This window comes from Eleutherodactylus coqui, chromosome 2, assembly GCF_035609145.1.
Source record: "Eleutherodactylus coqui strain aEleCoq1 chromosome 2, aEleCoq1.hap1, whole genome shotgun sequence".
Classification (NCBI taxonomy): Eukaryota; Metazoa; Chordata; class Amphibia; order Anura; family Eleutherodactylidae; genus Eleutherodactylus; species Eleutherodactylus coqui.
Genome location: NC_089838.1, coordinates 318,921,625 through 318,944,066, shown reverse-complemented (window position 1 = coordinate 318,944,066; position 22,442 = coordinate 318,921,625). Strand labels below are relative to the sequence as shown.

General features: G+C 49.8%; 1 protein-coding gene across 1 annotated transcript in view; it reads right to left on the bottom strand.

Annotated features, from left to right (window-relative positions):
- LOC136610273 (venom factor-like) overlaps positions 1 to 22,442 on the bottom strand; it is a 183,690-nt gene that overhangs the window by 147,151 nt on the left and 14,097 nt on the right. Inside the window, exons 3-5 of the mRNA XM_066589505.1 lie at positions 17,318 to 17,477; positions 8,028 to 8,098; positions 7,837 to 7,928 (exon numbers count right to left, since the gene is read on the bottom strand). Coding sequence (XP_066445602.1) covers positions 7,837 to 7,928; positions 8,028 to 8,098; positions 17,318 to 17,477 — 323 coding nt within the window. The remainder of the gene's footprint in view (positions 1 to 7,836; positions 7,929 to 8,027; positions 8,099 to 17,317; positions 17,478 to 22,442) is intronic.

Sequence of the window (22,442 nt, the reverse complement as noted above, 5' to 3'; positions counted from 1 at the left end):
TGAAGGTCGCAAGCATGGAAACAACTCACAATAATCCATCATACTCCAGCAGAAAATATGCAGCATACCTGAGATATTGACCTCCCATCCTTTAAAACTAGTTGCAAAATGTAAAAGTATCTACACAGGAGTGTAAGAGAATGAAGATGTGTTGGTCACATGATACAAGTTTATATTACTTAGGAACATAAGATCACATAAATGGATTTTCTGGGATTGAAAAAAAACTGTATGGGCATGGAGAGATTGAACATAGAAAAATGAAGCATTTTTGGTTTAGGACAGGAGTAGAGATGAGCGAACGTACTCGTCCGAGCTTGATGCTCGTTCGAGTATTAGGTTGTTCGAGATGCTCGTTACTCGAGATGAGCACCACGCGATGTTCGGGTTACTTTCACTTTCATCTCTGAGATGTTAGCGCGCTTTTCTGGCCAATAGAAAGACAGGGAAGGCATTACAACTTCCTCCTGTGATGTTCCAGCCCTATCCCCCCCCCCCTGCAGTGAGTGGCTGGGGAGATCAGGTGTCACCCGAGTATTTAAATTTGCCCCGCCCACGGCTCGCCACAGATGCATTCTGACATAGATCAGGGAAAGTGTTGCTGATGCTGCTGCTGCTATAGGGAGAGTGTTTGGTGTAATATTAGGCTTCAAGAACCCCAACGGTCCTTCTTAGGGCCACATCTGACCGTGTGCAGTACTGTTGAGGCTGCTTTTAGCAGTGTTGCACATTTTTTTTTTTATATCGGGCGTGCAGAGCATTGCGTCCTCAGTCTGCAGTCATTGTACATAGTATAGGGCCAGTACTGGTGAGGCAGGGACAGTGGGAAAGGTGAAAGAGATATACTGTCTATATAGGCAGTGAGCTTTTTCAAACAAATTTGGGAAAAATACTATATTTGGGCTGCCTGTGACCGTCTTCAGTGTACTGCGTTTCTGCTGGGAGTAGTAGTCCTAATTAATACGCAGCTAAGTGTTACAGCAGGCTTGCGCAAAAATGTTTCCTGGCTCTGCGTTGCCCGTTACATCACCGCCGTCATCCCGTCCAGAGGGAAACAGTATACATATATACGCTGCCTGCAGTATCTGTCTGCTGTCTCAGCTTAGCCTTTAAAAAAATAGAAGCAAAATACTTAAGGCCTACTAGTGGCCTTTGGACACTTGACTGCTTCTGCGCTGTGAATTCCACTAGCTCAGTCATACGCACCTACGTCTCACTACAGGCTTGCGCAAAATTCTTTCCTGGCTCTGCTGTGCGTTCCGTAAGCGAAGTCAGCCTCCAACCACTGGCCAATAAGCGGCACATTTAATTACAGCGTTCTGTTTCTGCACTACTGGTAATACACCATGCTGAGGGGTAGGCCTAGAGGACGTGGACGCGGGCGAGGACGCGGAGGCCCAAGTCAGGGTGTGGGCACAGGCCGAGCTCCTGATCCAGGTGTATCGCAGCCGACTGCTGCGGGATTAGGAGAGAGGCACGTTTCTGGCGTCCCCAGATTCATCTCACAATTAATGGGTCCACGCGGTAGACCTTTATTAGAAAATGAGCAGTGTGAGCAGGTCCTGTCGTGGATGGCAGAAAGTGCATCCAGCAATGTATCGACCACCCAGAGTTCTACGCCATCCACTGCTGCAACTCTGAATCCTCTGGCTGCTGCTCCTCCTTCCTCCCAGCCTCCTCACTCCACTACAATGACACATTCTGAGGAGCAGGCAGACTCCCAGGAACTGTTCTCGGGCCCCTGCCCAGAATGGGCAGCAATGGTTCCTCTCCCAACGGAGGAGTTTGTCGTGACTGATGCCCAACCTTTGGAAAGTTCCCGGGGTCCGGGGGATGAGGCTGGGGACTTCCGGCAACTGTCTCAAGAGCTTTCAGTGGGTGAGGAGGACGACGACGATGAGACACAGTTGTCTATCACTCAGGTAGTAGTAATTGCAGTAAGTCCGAGGGAGGAGCGCACAGAGAATTCGGAGGAAGAGCAGCAGGACGATGAGGTGACTGACCCCACCTGGTTTGCTAAGCCTACTGAGGACAGGTCTTCAGAGGGGGAGGCAAGTGCAGCAGCAGGGCAGGTTGGAAGAGGCAGTGCGGTGGCCAGGGGTAGAGGCAGGGCCAAATAATCCACCAACTGTTTCCCAAAGCGCCCCCTTGCGCCATGCCACCCTGCAGAGGCCGAGGTGCTCAAAGGTGTGGCAGTTTTTCACTGAGAGTGCAGACGACCGACGAACTGTGGTGTGCAAGGTTTGTCGCACCAAGATCAGCCGTGGAGCCACCACCACCAGCCTCACCACCACCAGCATGCGCAGACATATGATGGCCAAGCACCCCACAAGGTGGGACGAAGGCCGTTCACCGCCTCCGGCTTGCACCACTGCCTCTCCCGCTGTGCCCCAACCTGCCACTGAGATCCAACCCCCCTCTGAGGACACAGGCACTACCGTCTCCCGGCCTGCAGCAACACCCTCACCTCCGCTGTCCTCGGCCCCATCCAGCAATGTCTCTCAGCGCACTGTCCAGCCGTCGCTAGCGCAAGTGTTTGAGCGCAAGCGCAAGTACGCAGCCACGCGCCCGCACGGTCAAGCTTTAAATGTGCACATAGCCAAATTGATCAGCCTGGAGATGCTGCCGTATAGGCTTGTGGAAACGGAGGCTTTCAAAAACATGATGGTGGCGGCGGCCCCACGCTACTCGGTTCCCAGTCGCCACTACTTTTCCCGATGTGCCGTCCCAGCCCTGCACGACCACGTCTCCCGCAACATTGTACGCGCCCTCACCAATGCGGTTACTGCCAAGGTCCACTTAACAACGGACACGTGGACAAGCACAGGCGGGCAGGGCCACTATATCTCCCTGACGGCACATTGGGTGAATTTAGTGGAGGCTGGGACAGAGTCAGAGCCTGGGACCGCTCACGTCCTACCCACCCCCAGAATTGCGGGCCCCAGCTCGGTGCTGGTATCTGCGGCGGTGTATGCTTCCTCCACTAAACCACCCTCCTCCTCCTCCTCCTCCTACGCAACCTCTGTTTCGCAATCAAGATGTGTCAGCAGCAGCACGTCGCCAGCAGTCGGTGTCGCGCGGCGTGGCAGCACAGCGGTGGCCAAGCGTCAGCAGGCCGTGCTGAAACTACTCAGCTTAGGAGAGAAGAGGCACATGGCCCACGAACTGCTGCAGGGTCTGACAGAGCAGACCGACCTCTGGCTTTCGCCGCTGAGCCTCCAACCGGGCATGGTCGTGTGTGACAACGGCCGTAACCTGGTGGCGGCTCTGCAGCTCGGCAGCCTCACGCACGTGCCATGCCTGGCCCACGTCTTTAATTTGGTGGTTCAGCGCTTTCTGAAAAGCTACCCACGCTTGTCAGACCTGCTCGGAAAGGTGCGCCGGCTCAGCGCACATTTCCGCAAGTCCAAGACGGACGCTGCCACCCTGCGCACCCTGCAACATCGGTTTAATCTGCCAGTGCACCGACTGCTGTGCGACGTGCCCACACGGTGGAACTCTACACTCCACATGTTGGCCAGGCTCTATGGGCAGCGTAGAGCTATAGTGGAATACCAACTCCAACATGGGCGGCGTAGTGGGAGTCAGCCTCCTCAATTCTTTACAGAAGAGTGGGCCTGGTTGGCAGCCATCTGCCAGGTCCTTGGAAGCTTTGAGGAGTCTACCCAGATGGTGAGCGGCGATGCTGCAATCATTAGCGTCACCATTCCTCTGCTATGCCTCTTGAGAAGTTCCCTGCAAAGCATAAAGGCAGACGCTTTGCGCTCGGAAACGGAGGCGGGGGAAGACAGTATGACGCTGGATAGTCAGAGCACCCTCATGTCTATATCTCAGCGCATTGAGGAGGAGGAGGGGGAGGAGCATGAGGAGGAGGGGAAGAGACAGCTTGGCCCACTGCTGAGGGTACCCATGCTGCTTGCCTGTCATCCTTTCATCGTGTATGGCCTGAGGAGGAGGAGGAGGATCCTGAAAGTGATCTTCCGAGTGAGGACAGCCATGTGTTGCGTACAGGTACCCTGGCACACATGGCTCACTTTATGTTAGGATGCCTTTCTCGTGACCCTCGCGTTACACGCATTCTGGCCACTACGGATTACTGGGTGTACACACTGCTCGACCCACGGTATAAGGAGAACCTTTCCACTCTCATACCCGAAGAGGAAAGGGGTTCGAGAGTGATGCTATACCACAGGACCCTGGCGGACAAACTGATGGTAAAATTCCCATCCGACAGCGCTAGTGGCAGAAGGCGCAGTTCCGAGGGCCAGGTAGCAGGGGAGGCGCGGAGATCAGGCAGCATGTACAGCACAGGCAGGGGAACACTATCCAAGGCCTTTGACAGCTTTATGGCTCCCCAGCAAGACTATGTCACCGCTCCCCAGTCAAGGCTGAGTCGGCGGGAGCACTGTAAAAGAATGGTGAGGGAGCACGTAGCCGATCGCACGACCGTCCTCCGTGACGCCTCTGCCCCTACAACTACTGGGTGTCGAAGCTGGACACGTGGCCTGAACTCGCGCTGTATGCCCTGGAGGTGCTTGCTTGTCCTGCGGCTAGCGTCTTGTCAGAGCGGGTGTTTAGTGCGGCTGGGGGAATCATCACGGATAAGCGTACCCGCCTGTCAACCGACAGTGCCGACAGGCTTACAATCATAAAGATGAACAAAGCCTGGATTTCCCCAGAGTTCTCTTCTCCACCAGCGGACAGCAGCGATACCTAAACAATACGTAGGCTGCACCCACGGATGGAAGCATCGTTCTCTATCATCATCAAAAACGGGGACCTTTTAGCTTCATCAATCTGTGTATTATATTCATCCTCCTCCTCCTGCTCCTCCTCCTGAAACCTCACATAATCACGCCGAACGGGCAATTTTTCTTAGGCCTACAAGGCTCAGTCATATAATTTTTGTAAACAATGTTTATACGTTTCAATTCTCAATTCAATAAAGCGTTGAAACTTGCACCTGAACCAATTTTTATTTTAACTGGGCTGCCTACAGGCCTAGTTACAAATTAAGCCACATTAACCAAAGCGATTAATGGGTTTCACCTGCCCTCTTGGTTGGGCATGGGCAATTTTTCTGAAGTACATTTGTACTGTTGGTACACCATTTTTTTGGGCCCTCACCTACATTGTAATCCTAGTAATTTTTAGCCCACCTGCATTAAAGCTGACGTTACCTCAGCTGTGCTGGGCACTGCAATGGGATAAATTTATGTACCGCCGGTGGGTTCCAGGGAGCCACCCATGCTGTCGGTCCACACGGAGTTGTAACTGCATGTGTACACTTCTAAAGAACCTCAGTCTGACTGGGCCATGCTGTGTTGGCCGAAGCCCACCTGCATTAAACCTGACGTTCCCTCAGCTGTGATGGGCACTGCAATGGGATATATTTATGTACCGCCAGTGGGTTCCAGGGAGCCACCCATGCTGTGGGTCCACAGGGACTTCACATTAGGGATTTGTACCTGCCAGTGTCTATGTATTAAAAACCCCGGTCAGACTGGGGCATGCAGTGTGGGCCGAAGCCCACCTGCATTAAACCTGACATTACCTCAGCTGTGCTGGGCACTGCAAGGGGATACATTTATGTACAGCCGGTGGGTTCCAGGGAGCCACCCATGCTGTGGGTGCACACGGAATTCCCATTGCGGAGTTGTACCTGCCTGTGACTATTTATAAAAAACCCCGGTCTGACTGGGGCATGCAGACACCTTGACAGAATGAATAGTGTGTGGCACATGGGTTCCCCAATACTATGCCCACGTTTGCAGCTCCTGATGGAGGTGGCACAGGATTGGATTTCTCATTGCTTCTGTACAGCATTATGGGCTATCGCCCCGCCCCTTTTAGAGAGGGTCGCTGCCTGGCCGTACCAACCCTCTGCAGTGTGTGCCTGCGGTTCCTCCTCATGGCAGACGCACTTATAAATAGACATGAGGGTGGTGTGGCTATGAGGCCAGCGTTTGGCATGAGGGCAGCTGAAGGCTACACAGGGACACTTTGGTGTGCGCTGTGGACACTTGGTCGTGCGGGGGGGTTGGGCAGCATGTAACCCAGGAGAAGTGGCAGCGGAGTGTCATGCAGGCAGTTATTGTGCTTTGTTGGAGGTAGTGTGGTGCTTAGCTAAGGTATGCCTTGCTAATGAGGGTTTTTCAGAAGTAAAAATTGTTGGGAGGGGGGGGCCCACTCTTGCCGCTATTGTGGCTTAATAGTGGGACCTGGGAACTTGAGATGCAGCCCAACATGTAGCCTCTCACCTGCCCTATCCGTTGCTGTGTCGTTCCCATCACTTTCTTGAATTGCCCAGATTTTCACAAATGAAAACCTTAGCGAGCATCGGCGATATACAAAAATGCTCGGGTCGCCCATTGACTTCAATGGGGTTCGTTACTCGAAACGAACCATCGAGCATCGCGAAAATTTCGTCTCGAGTAACGAGCACCCGAGCATTTTGGTGCTCGCTCATCTCTAGACATTAGTCCTAGTCCCTGCTACGCCGATCCTGGAAGAAGCTGATGTGGTCATATGCCACTTTACAGGCTTCCACAGTCATTCTGCCATCAACAGCATGCTATTGCTGAAACTTGTGATTGGCTAGCTGGTCGCATGCACAATAAACATTATGTAGCCCCCTCGATTTCTTCTAATATTAAAGCAATTGGGATTGCTGTGCTGGACCAGGGAGACCACAAAAAAAGTTAGAAGGACTTGTTTTTCTAGTTTTAGCCTTTCCTTGCCTATGTAATTTTTTTTCACCCCCTCAGAAAAAAAAACCTTGAATATAGATTGGTGTGAAAGCCTAAAGAGAAACTGTCAGTTCTTCCTACATGTCTGCTTTGTAAACACTTGTATTCTTCATGAAACAACAATTCTGGAGCATCTTTTCTTAGAGCTTCATGATCCATTCTTGTGTTATTCCTCCTGTACATTTATGAATACATTGACATCTGGGTGTTACCAGTTGGAGGTGTGTCCTAGCACACTGAGACTGTCCAATCAGTGCTACAAGTGTCAGACTATGTAGGGACACACCCCTTTCAGAAGTTGGATGGTAACACCTAATTGTTAATTTATTCATAAACATTCAGGAGGAATAACCGAGAAACGGCACAATGCAGAGTCCTGAGGAAAGATGATGTAGAATTATTATCTCACAGCAGCAAATACAGGTATTTAATAAAATATTCATGTCAGGATGGATGACAGCTTCTCTGTAATATTTGTACAAAAAAAAAAAAAGAATAAAATAGGTCAGCACTACCAAATGGAAATATATCCCAACAGAAATCTATAGGTGTATGTTAAACCATGGCTGCAACATACAGTAGAAGCAGAAACCAAAATTGGCAGCAGCACGCAAAATAAATGTACTATCAGAGGTATAAATACCTAGAATCAATACTCTAACCACATTAAATAATGCCTGGTTCTTAGTATATAATTCAATCGAATTACATTGGCCCACCTACCAACGTCCAGGTGACCAAGCTCAGATGGGTCCTAACGCTAATACCATGTGGTAAATTTCAACCTGGGAAAGTTGGGTTCCTACCACTCAGAATGCTCCTGGGAACCAGGGAAGGTAGGATACCAATCATATGCTTCAGTAGGAGGGACAGAAGGCAAATGGGCGGCAGGTGTGCACGACCAAGTGAAGGCAGCCAAATCTTCACATTTTTTTGTTTTGAACAAATATTGTGACCACCTGGTATTAGCCTTAGGACCCATCTGGTTTCTGCTTCTAGCTTCCCTGTAATATCCCTCAAGCTTCCTGTTGTAATATAAAAAAAATCTCTGCAGCGCAAATTAGTCTTGTGTCACTATTTTTCGTACTTTGCTAGTTCAGACAGATAATAGCTCTTCAAGATGATGCTGGATTTAGCGGGGAACAATGCATCTCTTAATGTAACCATCCCATCTGGGTTCTGGGAAAGAAGCAAAACAACATTAAAGAAAAGCAAAAAGGAGTCACACAGATTAAGAAACAAGTCGAGTGTAATGGAGAGCTCACAGAAAAGACTTACCCTAATCTCAAGGATTACTTTCTGTTTTGTCCATTGCATCAGGAAGTTCAGAGGGTAAATACGGCAGAGAACTGATATAAAACAAAGCCTCCTATTACTGCAAGAAATGGGTCACACAGAAATACATGCTGCAAGCTATCTTTAGGGATTTCTGACTCCTAGATCTGTAATCATTACCTCTGTCCTTTAATCAGTGTCAGCTATAGGTTAGATGTGGAATCTCCCGCCATCATAAGAAAAAAAAACTATATATTTTGCACTGCTAGGCAGTCTGTATTCTTTTTGTGCAGAAAAGCAGCAAGATGTCAGCATAGTCACACCAGAACAGATCAGGATGAAATGTAGTACCAGAACCAAGCTCACAACATAAATAGAGCCCCAGCAGCAAGCTCAGTATATAAATACAGCCCTGGAGCCAAGCTAAATACATAAATGCAGCCCCAGAACCAAGCTCATCACATAAATAGAATAGCAGAACTAAGTGATTGTGTTGTGGGGTGCTGATAGACTGAAAGCAGTGCCTCAGAACATCAGAAGAATCAGGGGAGGAAACAAAACCGGGAGGTGGAGGATTCAGATCATCTGGCCAAGCTGATCTAGGCGGAATGCTAAACGAACCATGCAGACATAAAGGAACATAGAACATGTGTCATTTACATGTTTCAGGCAAGCGTGTTGCCCTTAATCGTAGACATTAGGCACATGTGAGTAACACATATATCACAGACAGCCAATGGGATGCTTGAAAAAAGAACACATGACACAAGAGGCAAGATACAATTACAAGGAAACAAAAATAAATAACTAATAATGCAATAAAAAGTCCATTCGTTGGTTCGAAGTGTGGTACGGGGACTTATAAGCTATTGTTTCTCTGTTACCGGCCCGAAGGCTAAAGCATAATAAATATATATTGTTCTGTTACACATAAGTATAAACGTAATTATAAGTATCTAACAAATGAAATCTAGCTACTGTATACTAATTTCACCTTTTCTTTAAGTTCCCTAACTATAAACATGTGTATGCAATCTCCTTTCTCAAGAATGTAAACTTTTGCTGTGTGACGTAAGTGGTCATCAAGGAAAGGGGGCGCTGTTGTACCAGGAGCTTGCCCAGGTGCTGATTCTGTACCCCTCCCCTCTGTACTTATGGAAAGCTGAAGAGCGGAGTGTAAACTGGATGTTGGGATGCAGCGATGATCCCGCTGCTGCCCTCCTTAGCTGTGCCTACCACTACGTTCTGTACATGTCACTAGTATAAGAGATAAGATGAACCAATAAGCATTAGCTTCTAATAAGGCTGCCTATCTAGTATTTAGGAATCTGTTGTGATGTCACAAGTCAGTCTGGATTTGAGAACCTTTATGTCTCCTAGACTCATTAATGTTGACATTGAATAAATCTTCATTTCCTATGTCCTGGGTGTCGTATTGGATATCGGCTCCTATTTCAATACCATACGGTTCATAAGTTTGCAAAATATGCATCAAAAAATGCCTCTCTATCAATAAACTTGGGGTGCAGTCGGCTGCGCGGCCGATCGCAGCTATTAACCCTTTAAATGCTGCTGCCAATTCTGACAGCGGCATTTAAAAACGATGTTCGGGGGTCCCGGACGGCCCCCAGCAGTGAGATCGCAGGGAGCTGTACAGGTGTCATGGCAAGCGGGGCCTTCTGAAACACCCCAGGGCTGTCTTAGCAGACTGCATATTAAGCCGTTCCCGTGGGGTGGCTTGATAGACTGCCTGTCAAATCACAGTATGATGTAATGCTATAGAATTACATTAGTACTGCATTACATCATACTCCTGGAGCGATCAAAGCATCGCTAGTTGTGGTCCCCCAGGGGGGTTAAAAAACAGTAAAAATAAGATCAATAATGTTTTATTAATTGTAAAGGAAAAAAAAGTGTTAAAAGTTTAAATCACCCCCTTTTCCCAGATCTATAATAAAAAAAAAAAATCTAAATCATAAGAGAAAAATACATATTTGGTATCGCTGCGTCGTAAAAGTCCGATCTATCAAAGTATCGCATCATTTACCCCACATGGTGAATGTCGTCTGAAAAATAAATAAATAAAGAATGCCAGAAATGCACTTTCAGTCACCGTTTCCCAGAAAAAAATGCAATACAAAAGCAATCAAAAAGTCGTATGTATTCCAAAATGGTACCAACGGAAACTACAGGACATCCCGCAAAAAATGGGCCCTCGCTGAACTACATCGCCAGAAAATAAAAAAGTTATTGCGCGCAGAAGATGGCAGCAGATTTCAAAAAATTTTTTGTCTGAAAAAAAAGTAGTACAGAAAAAAAAAACTGTACAAGTTTGGTATCGTAGCAATCGTACCGACCCACAGAATAAAGTTATCATGTCATTTTGGATGCTGTTTGTGCGCCGCAGAAACAAGACGCACTGAAAAATGGCAGAATGTCTGGGTTTTTTTCATTTTACTCTCCACTTTGCATTTTTTAAAAGTTTTTCAATACATTATATATGGTACATTAAATAGCACCATTGAAAACTACAACTCGTCCCACAAAAAACAAGTCCTCATACAGCGACATCGATGGATAAATAAAGGAGTTACGATTTTTTAAAAGGGGAAGAAAAAAACCAAAAATGGTTAATAAAGATCGAAAGCTTTTAACGTAACGCTGGACTTTCTCCATTCTCCTGTGCATCAGTTGTAGTTTCCAGACAGTCTGTATGTGGAAGCATCTGTAGGGGAACTGGTCTCTGGTTTGTATTTTTCCTAAGGGGAACGTTCACCCTCAGCCTACATTCACCTGGTGCCCCCATATTAGCTGGTTGCCGGCACTCTGTGACCGCATCGGTCACACGCAGCTAAGGCAGACCATAGATTTAATAGCTCATGGCATTTTGTTCCTCTTGTTTTTTTAAAAAGGTTCCAGTGAATTTTGGTGACCCTATGTACTGGAGGCTCCCAGCCAAACTGCATGCTCCGCTTCTATACGGATCGATCCTCTGATTTTCAAACACAAATCCCCTGCATCTTATTATCAAATAACATGATGGAGTTCTGAGTCAACTTGATTTATAAGTAGAGATGAGCGAACGTACTCGTCCGAGCTTGATACTCGTTCGAGTATTAGGGTGTTCGAGATGCTCGTTACTCGAGGCGAGCACCACGCGATGTTCGAGTTACTTTCACTTTCATCTCTGAGACGTTAGCGCGCTTTTCTGGCCAATAGAAAGACAGGGAAGGCATTACAACTCCCCCCTGCGACGTTCAAGCCCTATACTACCCCCCTGCAGTGAGTGGCTGGCGAGATCAGGTGTCACCCGAGTATATAAATCGGCCCCTCCCGCGGCTCGCCACAGATGCATTCTGACATAGAGGAGGGAAAGTGCTGGTGATGCTGGAGCTGCTATAGGGAGAGTGTTAGGAGTTATTTTAGGCTTCAAGAACCCCAACGGTCCTTCTTAGGGCCACATCTGACCGTGTGCAGTACTGTTGAGGCTGCTTTTAGCAGTGTTGCACATTTTTTTTTTCTTTGTATATCGGCCGTGCAGAGCATTGCGTCCTCAGTCTGCAGTAATTTTACATAGTATAGGGCCAGTAGTGGTGAGGCAGTGGGAAAGGTGAAAGAGATATACTGTCTATATAGGCAGTGGGCTTTTTCAAAAAAATTTGGGGAAAAATTTTTTATTTGGGCTGCCTGTGACCGTCCTCAGTGTACTGCGTCTCTGCTGGGGGTAGTAGTCTTAATTAATACGCAGCTAAGTGTTACAGCAGGCTTGCGCATAAGTGTTTCCTGGCTTTGCGTTGCCCGTTACATCACCGCTGTCATCCTGTCCAGAGAAAAACAGTCTGCAGTAATTTTACATAGTATAGGGCCAGTAGTGGTGAGGCAGGGACAGTGGGAAAGGTGAAAGAGATATACTGTCTAAATAGGCAGTGGGCTTTTTAAAAAAAAATTTGGGAAAAAAAAATCTATTTGGGCTGCCTGTGACCGTCCTCAGTGTACTGCATCTCTGCTGGGGGTAGTAGTCCTAATTAATACGCAGCTAAGTGTTACAGCAGGCTTGCGCAAAATTCTTTCCTGGCTCTGAGTTGCCCGTGACATCACCGCCGTCATCCTGTCCACAGTCAAACAGTATACGTATATACGCTGCCTACAGTATCTGTCTGCTGTCTCAGCTCAGCCTTTAAAAAAATAGAAGCAAAACACTTAAGGCCTACTAGTGGCCTTTGGACACTTGACTGCTTCTGCGCTGTGAATTCCACTAGCTGAGTCATACGCACCTACGTCTCACTACAGGCATGCGCTAAATTCTTTCCTGGCTCTGCTGTGCGTTCCGTAAGCAAAGTCAGCCTCCAACCACAGGCCAATAAGCGGCACATTTAATTACAGCATTCTGTTTCTGCACTACTGGTAATACACCATGCTGAGGGGTAGGGGTAGGCCTAGAGGACGTGGATGCAGGCGAGGACGCGGAGGCCCAAGTCAGGGTGTGGGCACAGGCCGAGCTCCTGATCCAGGTGTATCGCAGCCGACTGCTGCGGGATTAGGAGAGAGGCACGTTTCTGGCGTCCCCACATTCATCTCACAATTAATGGGTCCACGTCGTAGACCTTTATTAGAAAATGAGCAGTGTGAGCAGGTCCTGTCGTGGATGGCAGAAAGTGCATCCAGCAATCTATCGACCACCCAGAGGTCTGCGCCGTCCACTGCTGCAACTCTGAATCCTCTGGCTGCTGCTCCTCCTTCCTCCCAGCCTCCTCACTCCATTACAATGACACATTCTGAGGAGCAGGCAGACTCCCAGGAACTGTTCTCGGGCCCCTGCCCAGAATGGGCAGCAATGGTTCCTATCCCACCGGAGGAGTTTGTCGTGACCGATGCCCAACCTTTGGAAAGTTCCCGGGGTCCGGGGGATGAGGCTGGGGACTTCCGGCAACTGTCTCAAGAGCTTTCAGTGGGTGAGGAGGACGATGACGATGAGACACAGTTGCCTATCACTCAGGTAGTAGTAATTGGAGTAAGTCCGAGGGAGGAGCGCACAGAGGATTCGGAGGAAGAGCAGCAGGACGATGAGGTGACTGACCCCACCTGGTTTGCTAAGCCTACTGAGGACAGGTCTTCAGAGGGGGAGGTAAGTGCAGCAGCAGGGCAGGTTGGAAGAGGCAGTGCGGTGGCCAGGGGTGGAGGCAGATCCAGACCGAATAATCCACCAACTGTTTCCCAAAGCGCCCCCCTCGCGCCATGCCACTCTGCAGAGGTCGAGGTGCTCAAAGGTCTGGCAGTTTTTCACTGAGAGTGCAGACGACCGACGAACAGTGGTGTGCAACCTTTGTCGCGCCAAGATCAGCCGTGGAGCCACCACCACCAGCCTCACCACCACCAGCATGCGCAGACATATGATGGCCAAGCACCCCACAAGGTGGGACGAAGGCCGTGCAGCACCTCCGGTTTGCACCACTGCCTCTCCCCCTGTGCCCCAACCTGCCACTGAGATCCAACACCCCTCTCAGGACACAGGCACTACCGTCTCCTGGCCTGCACCCACACCCTCACCTCCGCTGTCCTCGGCCCCATCCAGCAATGTCTCTCAGCGCACCGTCCAGCCGTCGCTAGCGCAAGTGTTGGAGCGCAAGCGCAAGTACGCCGCCACGCACCCGCACGCTCAAGTGCTAAATGTTCACATAGCCAAATTGATCAGCCTGGAGATGCTGCCGTATAGGCTTGTGGAAACGGAGGCTTTCAAAAGCATGATGGCGGCGGCAGCCCCGCGCTACTCGGTTCCCAGTCGCCACTACTTTTCCCGATGTGCCGTCCCAGCCCTGCACGACCACGTCTCCCGCAACATTGTACGCGCCCTTACCAACGCAGTAACTGCCAAGGTCCACTTAACAGCGGACACGTGGACAAGCACAGGCGGGCAGGGCCACTATATCTCCCTGACGGCACATTGGGTGAATTTAGTGGAGGCTGGGACAGAGTCAGAGCCTGGGACCGCTCACATCCTACCCACCCCCAGAATTGCGGGCCCCAGCTCGGTGCTGGTATCTGCGGCGGTGTATGCTTCCTCCACTAAACCACCCTCCTCCTCCTACGCAACCTCTGTCTCGCAATCAAGATGTGTCAGCAGCAGCACGTCACCAGCAGTCGGTGTCGCGCAGCGTGGCAGCACAGTGGTGGGCAAGCGTCAGCAGGCCGTGCTGAAACTACTCAGCTTAGGAGAGAAGAGGCACACGGCCCACGAACTGCTGCAGGGTCTGACAGCAGCGTAGAGCTATAGTGGAATACCAACTCCAACATGGGCGGCGTAGTGAGAGTCAGCCTCCTCAATTCTTTACAGAAGAGTGGGCCTGGTTGGCAGACATCTGCCAGGTCCTTGGAAACTTTGAGGAGTCTACCCAGATGGTGAGCGGGGATGCTGCAATCATTAGCGTCACCATTCCTCTGCTATGCCTCTTGAGAAGTTTCCTGCAAAGCATAAAGGCAGACGCTTTGCGCTCGGAAACGGAGGCGGGGGAAGACAGTATGTCGCTGGATAGTCAGAGCACCCTCCTGTCTATATCTCAGCGCGTTGAGGAGGAGGAGGAGGAGGTGGAGGAGCATGAGGAGGAGGGGGAAGAGACGGCTTGGCCCACTGCTGAGGGTACCCATGCTGCTTGCCTGTCATCCTTTCAGCGTGTATGGCCTGAGGAGGAGGAGGAGGAGGATCCTGAACGTGATCTTCCTAGTGAGGACAGCCATGTGTTGCGTACAGGTACCCTGGCACACATGGCGGACTTCATGTTAGGATGCCTCTCTCGTGACCCTCGCGTTACACGCATTCTGGCCACTACGGATTACTGGGTGTACACACTGCTCGACCCACGGTATAAGGAGAACCTTTCCACTCTCATACCCGAAGAGGAAAGGGGTTCGAGAGTGATGCTATACCACAGGACCCTGGCGGACAAGTTGATGGTAAAATTCCCATCCGACAGCGCTAGTGGCAGAAGGCGTAGTTCTGAGGGCCAGGTAGCAGGGGAGGCGCGGAGATCAGGCAGCATGCACAGCACAGGCAGGGGAACACTCTCTAAGGCCTTTGACAGCTTTATGGCTCCCCAGCAAGACTGTGTCACCGCTCCCCAGTCAAGGCTGAGTCGGCGGGAGCACTGTAAAAGGATGGTGAGGGAGTACGTAGCTGATCGCACGACCGTCCTCCGTGACGCCTCTGCCGCCTACAACTACTGGGTGTCGAAGCTGGACACGTGGCCTGAACTCGCGCTGTATGCCCTGGAGGTGCTTGCTTGTCCTGCGGCTAGCGTCTTGTCAGAGAGGGTGTTTAGTGCGGTTGGGGGAATCATCATGGATAAGCGTATCCGCCTGTCAATCTACAGTGCCGACAGGCTTACTCTCATAAAGATGAACAAAGCCTGGATTTCCCCAGACTTCTCTTCTCCACCAGCGGACAGCAGCGGTACCTAAACAATACGTAGGCTGCACCCACGGATGGAAGAATCGTTCTCTATCACCATAAAAAACGGGGACCTTTTAGCTTAATCAATCTGTGTATTATATTCATCCTCCTCCTCCTGCTCCTCCTCCTGAAACCTCACGTAATCACGCCGAACGGGCAATTTTTCTTAGGCCCACAAGGCTCAGTCATATAATTTTTGTAAACAATTTTTATACGTTTCAATGCTCATTAAAGCGTTGAAACTTGCACCTGAACCAATTTTTATTTTAACTGGGCTGCCTCCAGGCCTAGTTACAAATTAAGCCACATTAACCAAAGCGATTAATGGGTTTCACCTGCCCTCTTGGTTGGGCATGGGCAATTTTTCTGAGGTACATTAGTGCTGTTGGTACACCAATTTTTGGGGGCCCTCGCCTACTGTGTAATCCAATAAATTTTTTGCCCACCTGCATTAAAGCTGACGTTACATCAGCTGTGATGGGCAATGCAATGGGATATATTTATGTACCGCCGGTGGCTTCCTGGCACCCACCCATGCTGTCGGTCCACACGGAGTTGTAACTGCATGTGTCCACTTCTAAAGAACCCCAGTCTGACTGGGGCATGCAGTGTGGGCCGAGGCCCACCTGCATTAAACATGACATTACCTCAGCTGTGCTGGGCACTGCAATGGGATATATTTATGTACCGCTGGTGGGTTCCAGGGAGCCACCCATGCTGTGGGTCCACAGGGACTTCACAATAGGGAGTTGTACCTGCCTGTGTATATGAATTAAAAACCCCGGTCAGGTTGGGGCATGCAGTGTGGGCCGAAGCCCACCTGCATTTAATCTGACGTTAGCTCTGCTGTCTAGGGCACTGCAATGGGATACATTTATGTACAGCCGGTGGGTTCCAGGGAGCCACCCATGCTGTGGGTGCACACGGAATTCCCATTGCGGAGTTGTACCTGCCTGTGACTATTTATAAAAAAACGCGGTCTGACTGGGGCATGCAGACACCTTGACAGAATGAATAGTGTGTGGTACATGGGTTCCCCATTGCTATGCCCACGTGTGCAGCTCCTGATGGAGGTGGCACAGGATTGGATTGCTCATTGCTTCTGTACAGCATTGTGGGCTATCGCCCCGCCCCTTTTAAAGAGGGTCGCTGCCTAGCCGTGCCAACCCTCTGCAGTGTGTGCCTGCGGTTCCTCCTCATGGCAGATGCACTTATAAATAGACATGAGGGTGGTGTGGCATGAGGCCAGCGTGTGGCATGAGGGCAGCTGAAGGCTGCGCAGGGACAATTTGGTGTGCGCTGTGGACACTGGGTCGTACAGGGGGGGGGGGTTGGGCAGCATGTAACCCAGATGAAGTGGCAGCGGAGTGTCATGCAGGCAGTGATTGTGCTTTGTTGGAGGTAGTGTGGTGCTTAGCTAAGGTATGTATTGCTAATGAGGGCTTTTTAGAAGTAAAAATTGTTGGGAGGGGGCCACTCTTGCCGCTATTTTGGCTTAATAGTGGGACCTGGGAACTTGAGATGTAGCCCAACATGTAGCCCCTCGCCTGCCCTATCCGTTGCTGTGTCGTTCCCATCACTTTCTTGAATTGCCCAGATTTTCACAAATGGAAACCTTAGCAAACATCGGCGAAATACAGAAATGCTCGAGTCGCCCATTGACTTCAATGGGGTTCGTTACTTGAAACGAACCCTCGAGCATCGCGAAAATTTCGTCCCGAGTAACGAGCACCCGAGCATTTCGGTGCTCGCTCATCTCTATTTATAAGTAAAAGAAACAGAACTTTACGATGTGTGGTAAAGTGTCAATGGTGCTGGTGTGTACAAGAAGACGGTAAATGTTTTTTACCTCTGGATCCCGGAGTGTAAATAGTTTTGTCCGTCTGAATGAAGATGTAGCCACTATGGAAAGACACAAGGACGACCTTCTCAATGGTGCACTGCGGTGAACTCACTTGGACAGATACATAAGTTTCCTTTGCTTCTTGCAGGAGATCCTGAGATTTAATCTTGAGTCACAAAAACAACAAAGTAACTATATATTGTAATAGTTTCTGATTTAGAAATATATATATATATATATATTTACAGTATATATGCTAGCTGATATACCCGGATTCGTCCGAGTTAATTTGATAGAGGTGTTTACGTGTTGTTCGCACTGAGAATTATATGAAGTCAAGGTTACTTTAGAGGAACTGAGGAATAAAATATGTATACACATAGAGGAGCATTAGATTCTCCTCAGACTGCATGTACTGATGTCACAAGCAAAGGGAATGGCTGTTTTGCTATAAGTAATATCAGGCAAGGTAAATTCATGTTGATGTTTCATTGGAATACACAAGCTTCATATTATGCCATTTCTTGTTTCTGTCCGAGCTATGATGGAGGCATTGATATGAGTCTAAATTTCAAAGTTTTAGATAAAGTTTTGTGTCGATCTACTATGCTGCTTTACTGTTATAGACTACTTCAGTTAGCTGAAAAGGATCTAGCTGTCCTCAGTCTTTGTGACACATATGTCTGTATACTATGTTAATAGCATGCCGAATGCGAGTAGTGGTTCCAATAAAAGAGCTCTGAGGAGTTGCAGTAAGTAATAGCAGCCTCACAAGCAAAAGGATATAGCTGTGTCACTCAGAGTAATATCAGGCAAGAGAGGATCTGTATGTTACATCTACAGGTTTATGTCGCTATATGATTAGATTACCAGCTTTATGTTATGCCATGTATCATGTATGTCCGGGCTATGTAAGAGGTGTCAGCATTTGTTGCAACTTTATGGTTTAAGATGAAGTTATGTGTCAATCTACTATGCTGCTGTAAGATGGTGAAACAGTCCTCCTGCTGTAAATGTCCTGGTTTCTGTTGTAACTGTCATTTTGTTTTTGACCACAAGAGGTCACTGTGCTCTGGACTGAGACAGAGAAAAAAGAAGTGCATCATGACCATAGAGAGTAGGAGAGAAAAGCGGTTAGGTGCGTGCGAGCGAGCTGAGATGAGCTGGTGAGGACTGCAGCTAGCGAGAGAGACACTGCGATCGACCGGGAAAAGGACCCCAACGAGGACCGGACCTACCGTGAGGGGAGCTGCATTAGAGACTGTTCCAGAGTTTGTCAGACTACCATCTTAACGGAGAAGATGGTCATTGCAGACCGGGCTCAGAAGTAGCGGCGTCAGTGAGTTCATATGGTTCTTGGATGAAATCCTATTCCTGCGTTCCGGACAAAGTCTAAAGGTACCCACCAGACCCGGGTCAGCCAGAGAACTAAGGCCTCTGGTGTAACCGTGCACGCACCGCCAAACTAATTGAGACTAATAACAAGGCCGGCAGTTAGTTAGTTAGTTAGGCATACTGATGGCCGCCGGCCGCACTGCTGGGGACTGAGCTGTCCGACATAGTCCTAACACACAGAGAACTCTATACTCGTAGAGCTGTCTAAGGATATCTACAAGTCACACGTTACGCAACTGTACTTTGCCTTGACTTGTGAGCTATATATATTGTTATATCTGTTGAGTGGTGTTGTGTAAGGGGAGAATACGGGTGTGTTGATAAGATTGTAAGCTCTTGTGCTGTGCCGCCGGTGCTTCCCTAGCATCCTCACTGATTGTTCCTACTTCCAGGGTGATAGAAGGTAATAGCGGCTGGTTAGAGACGGCCTGCGGCTAGGCAAAAGCTTGGAGGATATTGAAGGCGCACATTATAGAGCACAGCGCTGCATGGCACAAGAGTCTCAGCTTCCCCGCTGAGTGTATGTAACTTTCTGGGGGAGTTCGGGTTGGTTAAGGGTTCTGCCAAATTAAGTAAAATCTCATTGCTATGGATTGGTTTTGAGTCGCGTCTTTTGTTCAGGACTTCGCTGTATTCTGGAAAGCCCACCCCGGTCGGCGGCTTACATTTGGCGTAGTTCGGCAGGATACAGCGATCGTCATGGACGGAGACGTGGCGGGAAACATTCCCCTAGCGCCAGCGGCCCAGGGTGCCCCTGCGCAACAAGAATTCCTAGCCCCAGTACCTGTCACGCCAGCCCAAGTAGGGTACTTATCGGCTGGAGCACTAATGCAGCACTTGCCAAAGTTTAACGGTAAAAATATGGGGCTGCAGGACTGGACCGAAAGGGTACAAAGTATAGTTAAATTGAGTAATTTGATACCTGCGCTGCGTGCAGAGATAGCATTGGGGGCCCTGGAAGGCGACGCTAGACGGACCGTGATGGTACGACCCGAGTCAGAAAGAGACACTTTGGAGAAAATATTCTCCCTGCTGGAGGGGGCACAGGGAGGGCGAACCAGGGTAGCGCAGTTGCGCAGCAGCTTCTTCAACCGGTCCCAGCGAGAGGGTGAAACGTTAATACAATACTCTAACGCCCTACAGGAAGTGTTGAATGAAGTGCAACGACGGGATTCAGGGGCCATGGGAGCTTTCAAGGAAGTGGACCGGCTACTACGAGACCAATTTATTCTAGGACTATCCAATAGATTTTTACAGGATAAACTGCAAGAGATGACCCGGGCAGATGCTGACCTGACATTTTATAATGTTTACCGAGCTGCTGTAGAGAGAGAAGAAGAGCCCATGGCTGTGAGTGTGAAGGCAGTGAGTAGCACCCAAGTGACAGGGGCCCGGGGAGGTCTTGAAGACTCCGAGTCCTTGAAGGATGTGGTCCAGGCCCTACGAGCAGAAATGAGAGAACTCCGCCTGGAAGTGTCCCAGATGAAGGCGGACTCATCCAGGGCCCCGGGATTGACCCCATCGTCCTGCCCACCTCCACAGAGAGTGTTCCGGGGGCGAGGATCCATTAATCCAGACCCATCCGGGGTGCGGGGATCAAGGGGACCTCTTTGCTGGAACTGCCGACGGTATGGCCATATCGCTCGAGAGTGCCACCAACAGACGGAACCTGAGCTGGCTTTAAACTTCCGACTGCCGCAGTAACAGGGCATCCTGCGGCAGTTCCCTCAGAGCTAAGCCCACTACGCAATGAACGCGATCTCTATGCTAGCAGTCCCATTATGGAAGCTGAGCTGGAGGGCCAAAAGGTACACTGCCTAGTGGATACCGGATCGGAATGCACCCTTATGCCGTTGGAGTTTTTCGAGAGACACTTCGGGCATATGATGGAACCGGAAGATGGAAGTGTTATCCGGTTGACAGCTGCCAATAATGGTGCAATGGATGTACAAGGGATCGTCTGGATGCGAGTCCAGCTGTTTGGGCAGGACATTGGCAAAAAAGGGATCGTGCTGGTAGATCATCCGTCCCGAAAGGGACTCGATGTAACGCTGGGCATGAACGTGCTGAGAGACCTCGATCATCACCTCTATGCCAAGGAAGGGCCTAAATACTGGCAGCGGACCACCACGCACCGGCCAACTCAAAAGGTCCTACAGCAGATGGTGAGGAGCTGCAGTTTACAGAAGAGCCTCATGTCAGGGTGTCCTATTGGGCATGTGAGAGTACCGCTGAGAGCTCCAGTGAAGATTCCACCACGCCAGGAGAAAATTTTGATGCTTCCAGTGGGAGCTGGGCGGCCACTGAATGGACTGGAGGTCCTGATCGAACCTGCTCCACGGGGAGAACTGCAGAACCGCCCGCTGGTAGCCCGAGCACTCGTCACCGTGAAAGATGGGTGCGTGCCTATACGCTGCCTCAATGTCTGGGACAGTGAGTCGATCGTTCCTGGGAATACCCTGCTGGCTGAAGTTCATGTGCCCGAGGGCGGTGTCATTCACCGGAGGAGCTTCATGCTACAGCCAGATGGGAGGTCAGCTTGGACCTTTGCTGTGAAGGTCCAGCAAGAACAGGCCCCAACAGCTGAGTGGAACGGTCGAGTGATCATGTCTCTGATGGGAGTGGACCCCCGCTCTCTGACCCCGGGGCAACAAAAGCTTCTGGAAGACACGCTATGGGAATACCAGGAAGCGTTCTCAAGGCATGATGAAGACTTCGGGTGTGCCACCGCTATCGAGCATGAAATCCCTACCCGCGACGCTGCGCCAGTTCGAGAACGGTACAGGCAAATCCCACCCAAGATGTATCAAGAGGTGAAAAATATGGTGGCCTGCATGCTGGAAAACCAGGTGATACAGGAAAGTAAAAGCCCGTGTGCTGCTCCTGTGGTCCTGGTGCGAAAGAAAGACGGAAGTCTTCGGTTCTGTGTAGATTATCGGAAATTGAATGCCCAAACCATCCGGGATGCTTATCCTCTTCCACGGATTGAAGAGTCACTATCCTCCTTGGGTCGAGCCAAGTACTTTTCCACGCTCGACCTGGCTAGTGGATATTGGCAAGTGCCAGTAGCTGAAAAAGACAAGGCAAAGACAGCCTTTATCTTGCCCATGGGACTATATGAGTTCAATAGGATGCCGTTCGGACTGACCAACGCTCCAGGGACGTTTCAGCGGTTGATGGAGCACTGTCTGGGTGACCTAAACTTTGAATCAGTATTGATATATCTGGATGACATTGTGGTGTTTGGGACTTCATTCGAAGATCATCTTAAAAAACTGCGGCAGGTCCTGGGACGACTACAAGATCATGGTCTGAAAATCAAGCCCAAAAAGTGTCAACTGCTTCAACAGCGCATAGAGTTCCTGGGACATGTGGTCACTCCAGAAGGGGTACAACCGGCCCCTAGCAAGGTGGAGGCCGTGCAAAAGTGGCCCCAGCCAAGAACCCTACGGGAAGTACAAGCGTTCCTAGGCTTGGCCGGTTATTACAGGAGATTTATACCCAAGTTCTCTCATCTGGCCGGTCCACTAAACGAGCTGCTGAGAGGCACAACTGGAGGGCCCAGGAATCGCCCCATTGAGTGGGGGCCACGACAGCAAGAAGCCTTCGAGGCATTGAAAAGAACTCTGACCAGCGCCCCAATCCTGGCCTATGCACAGTTTGATAGCCCGTTCTTGCTGTACACGGATGGAAGTTTACATGGTCTTGGAGCTGTGTTATCTCAAGTTCAAGACGG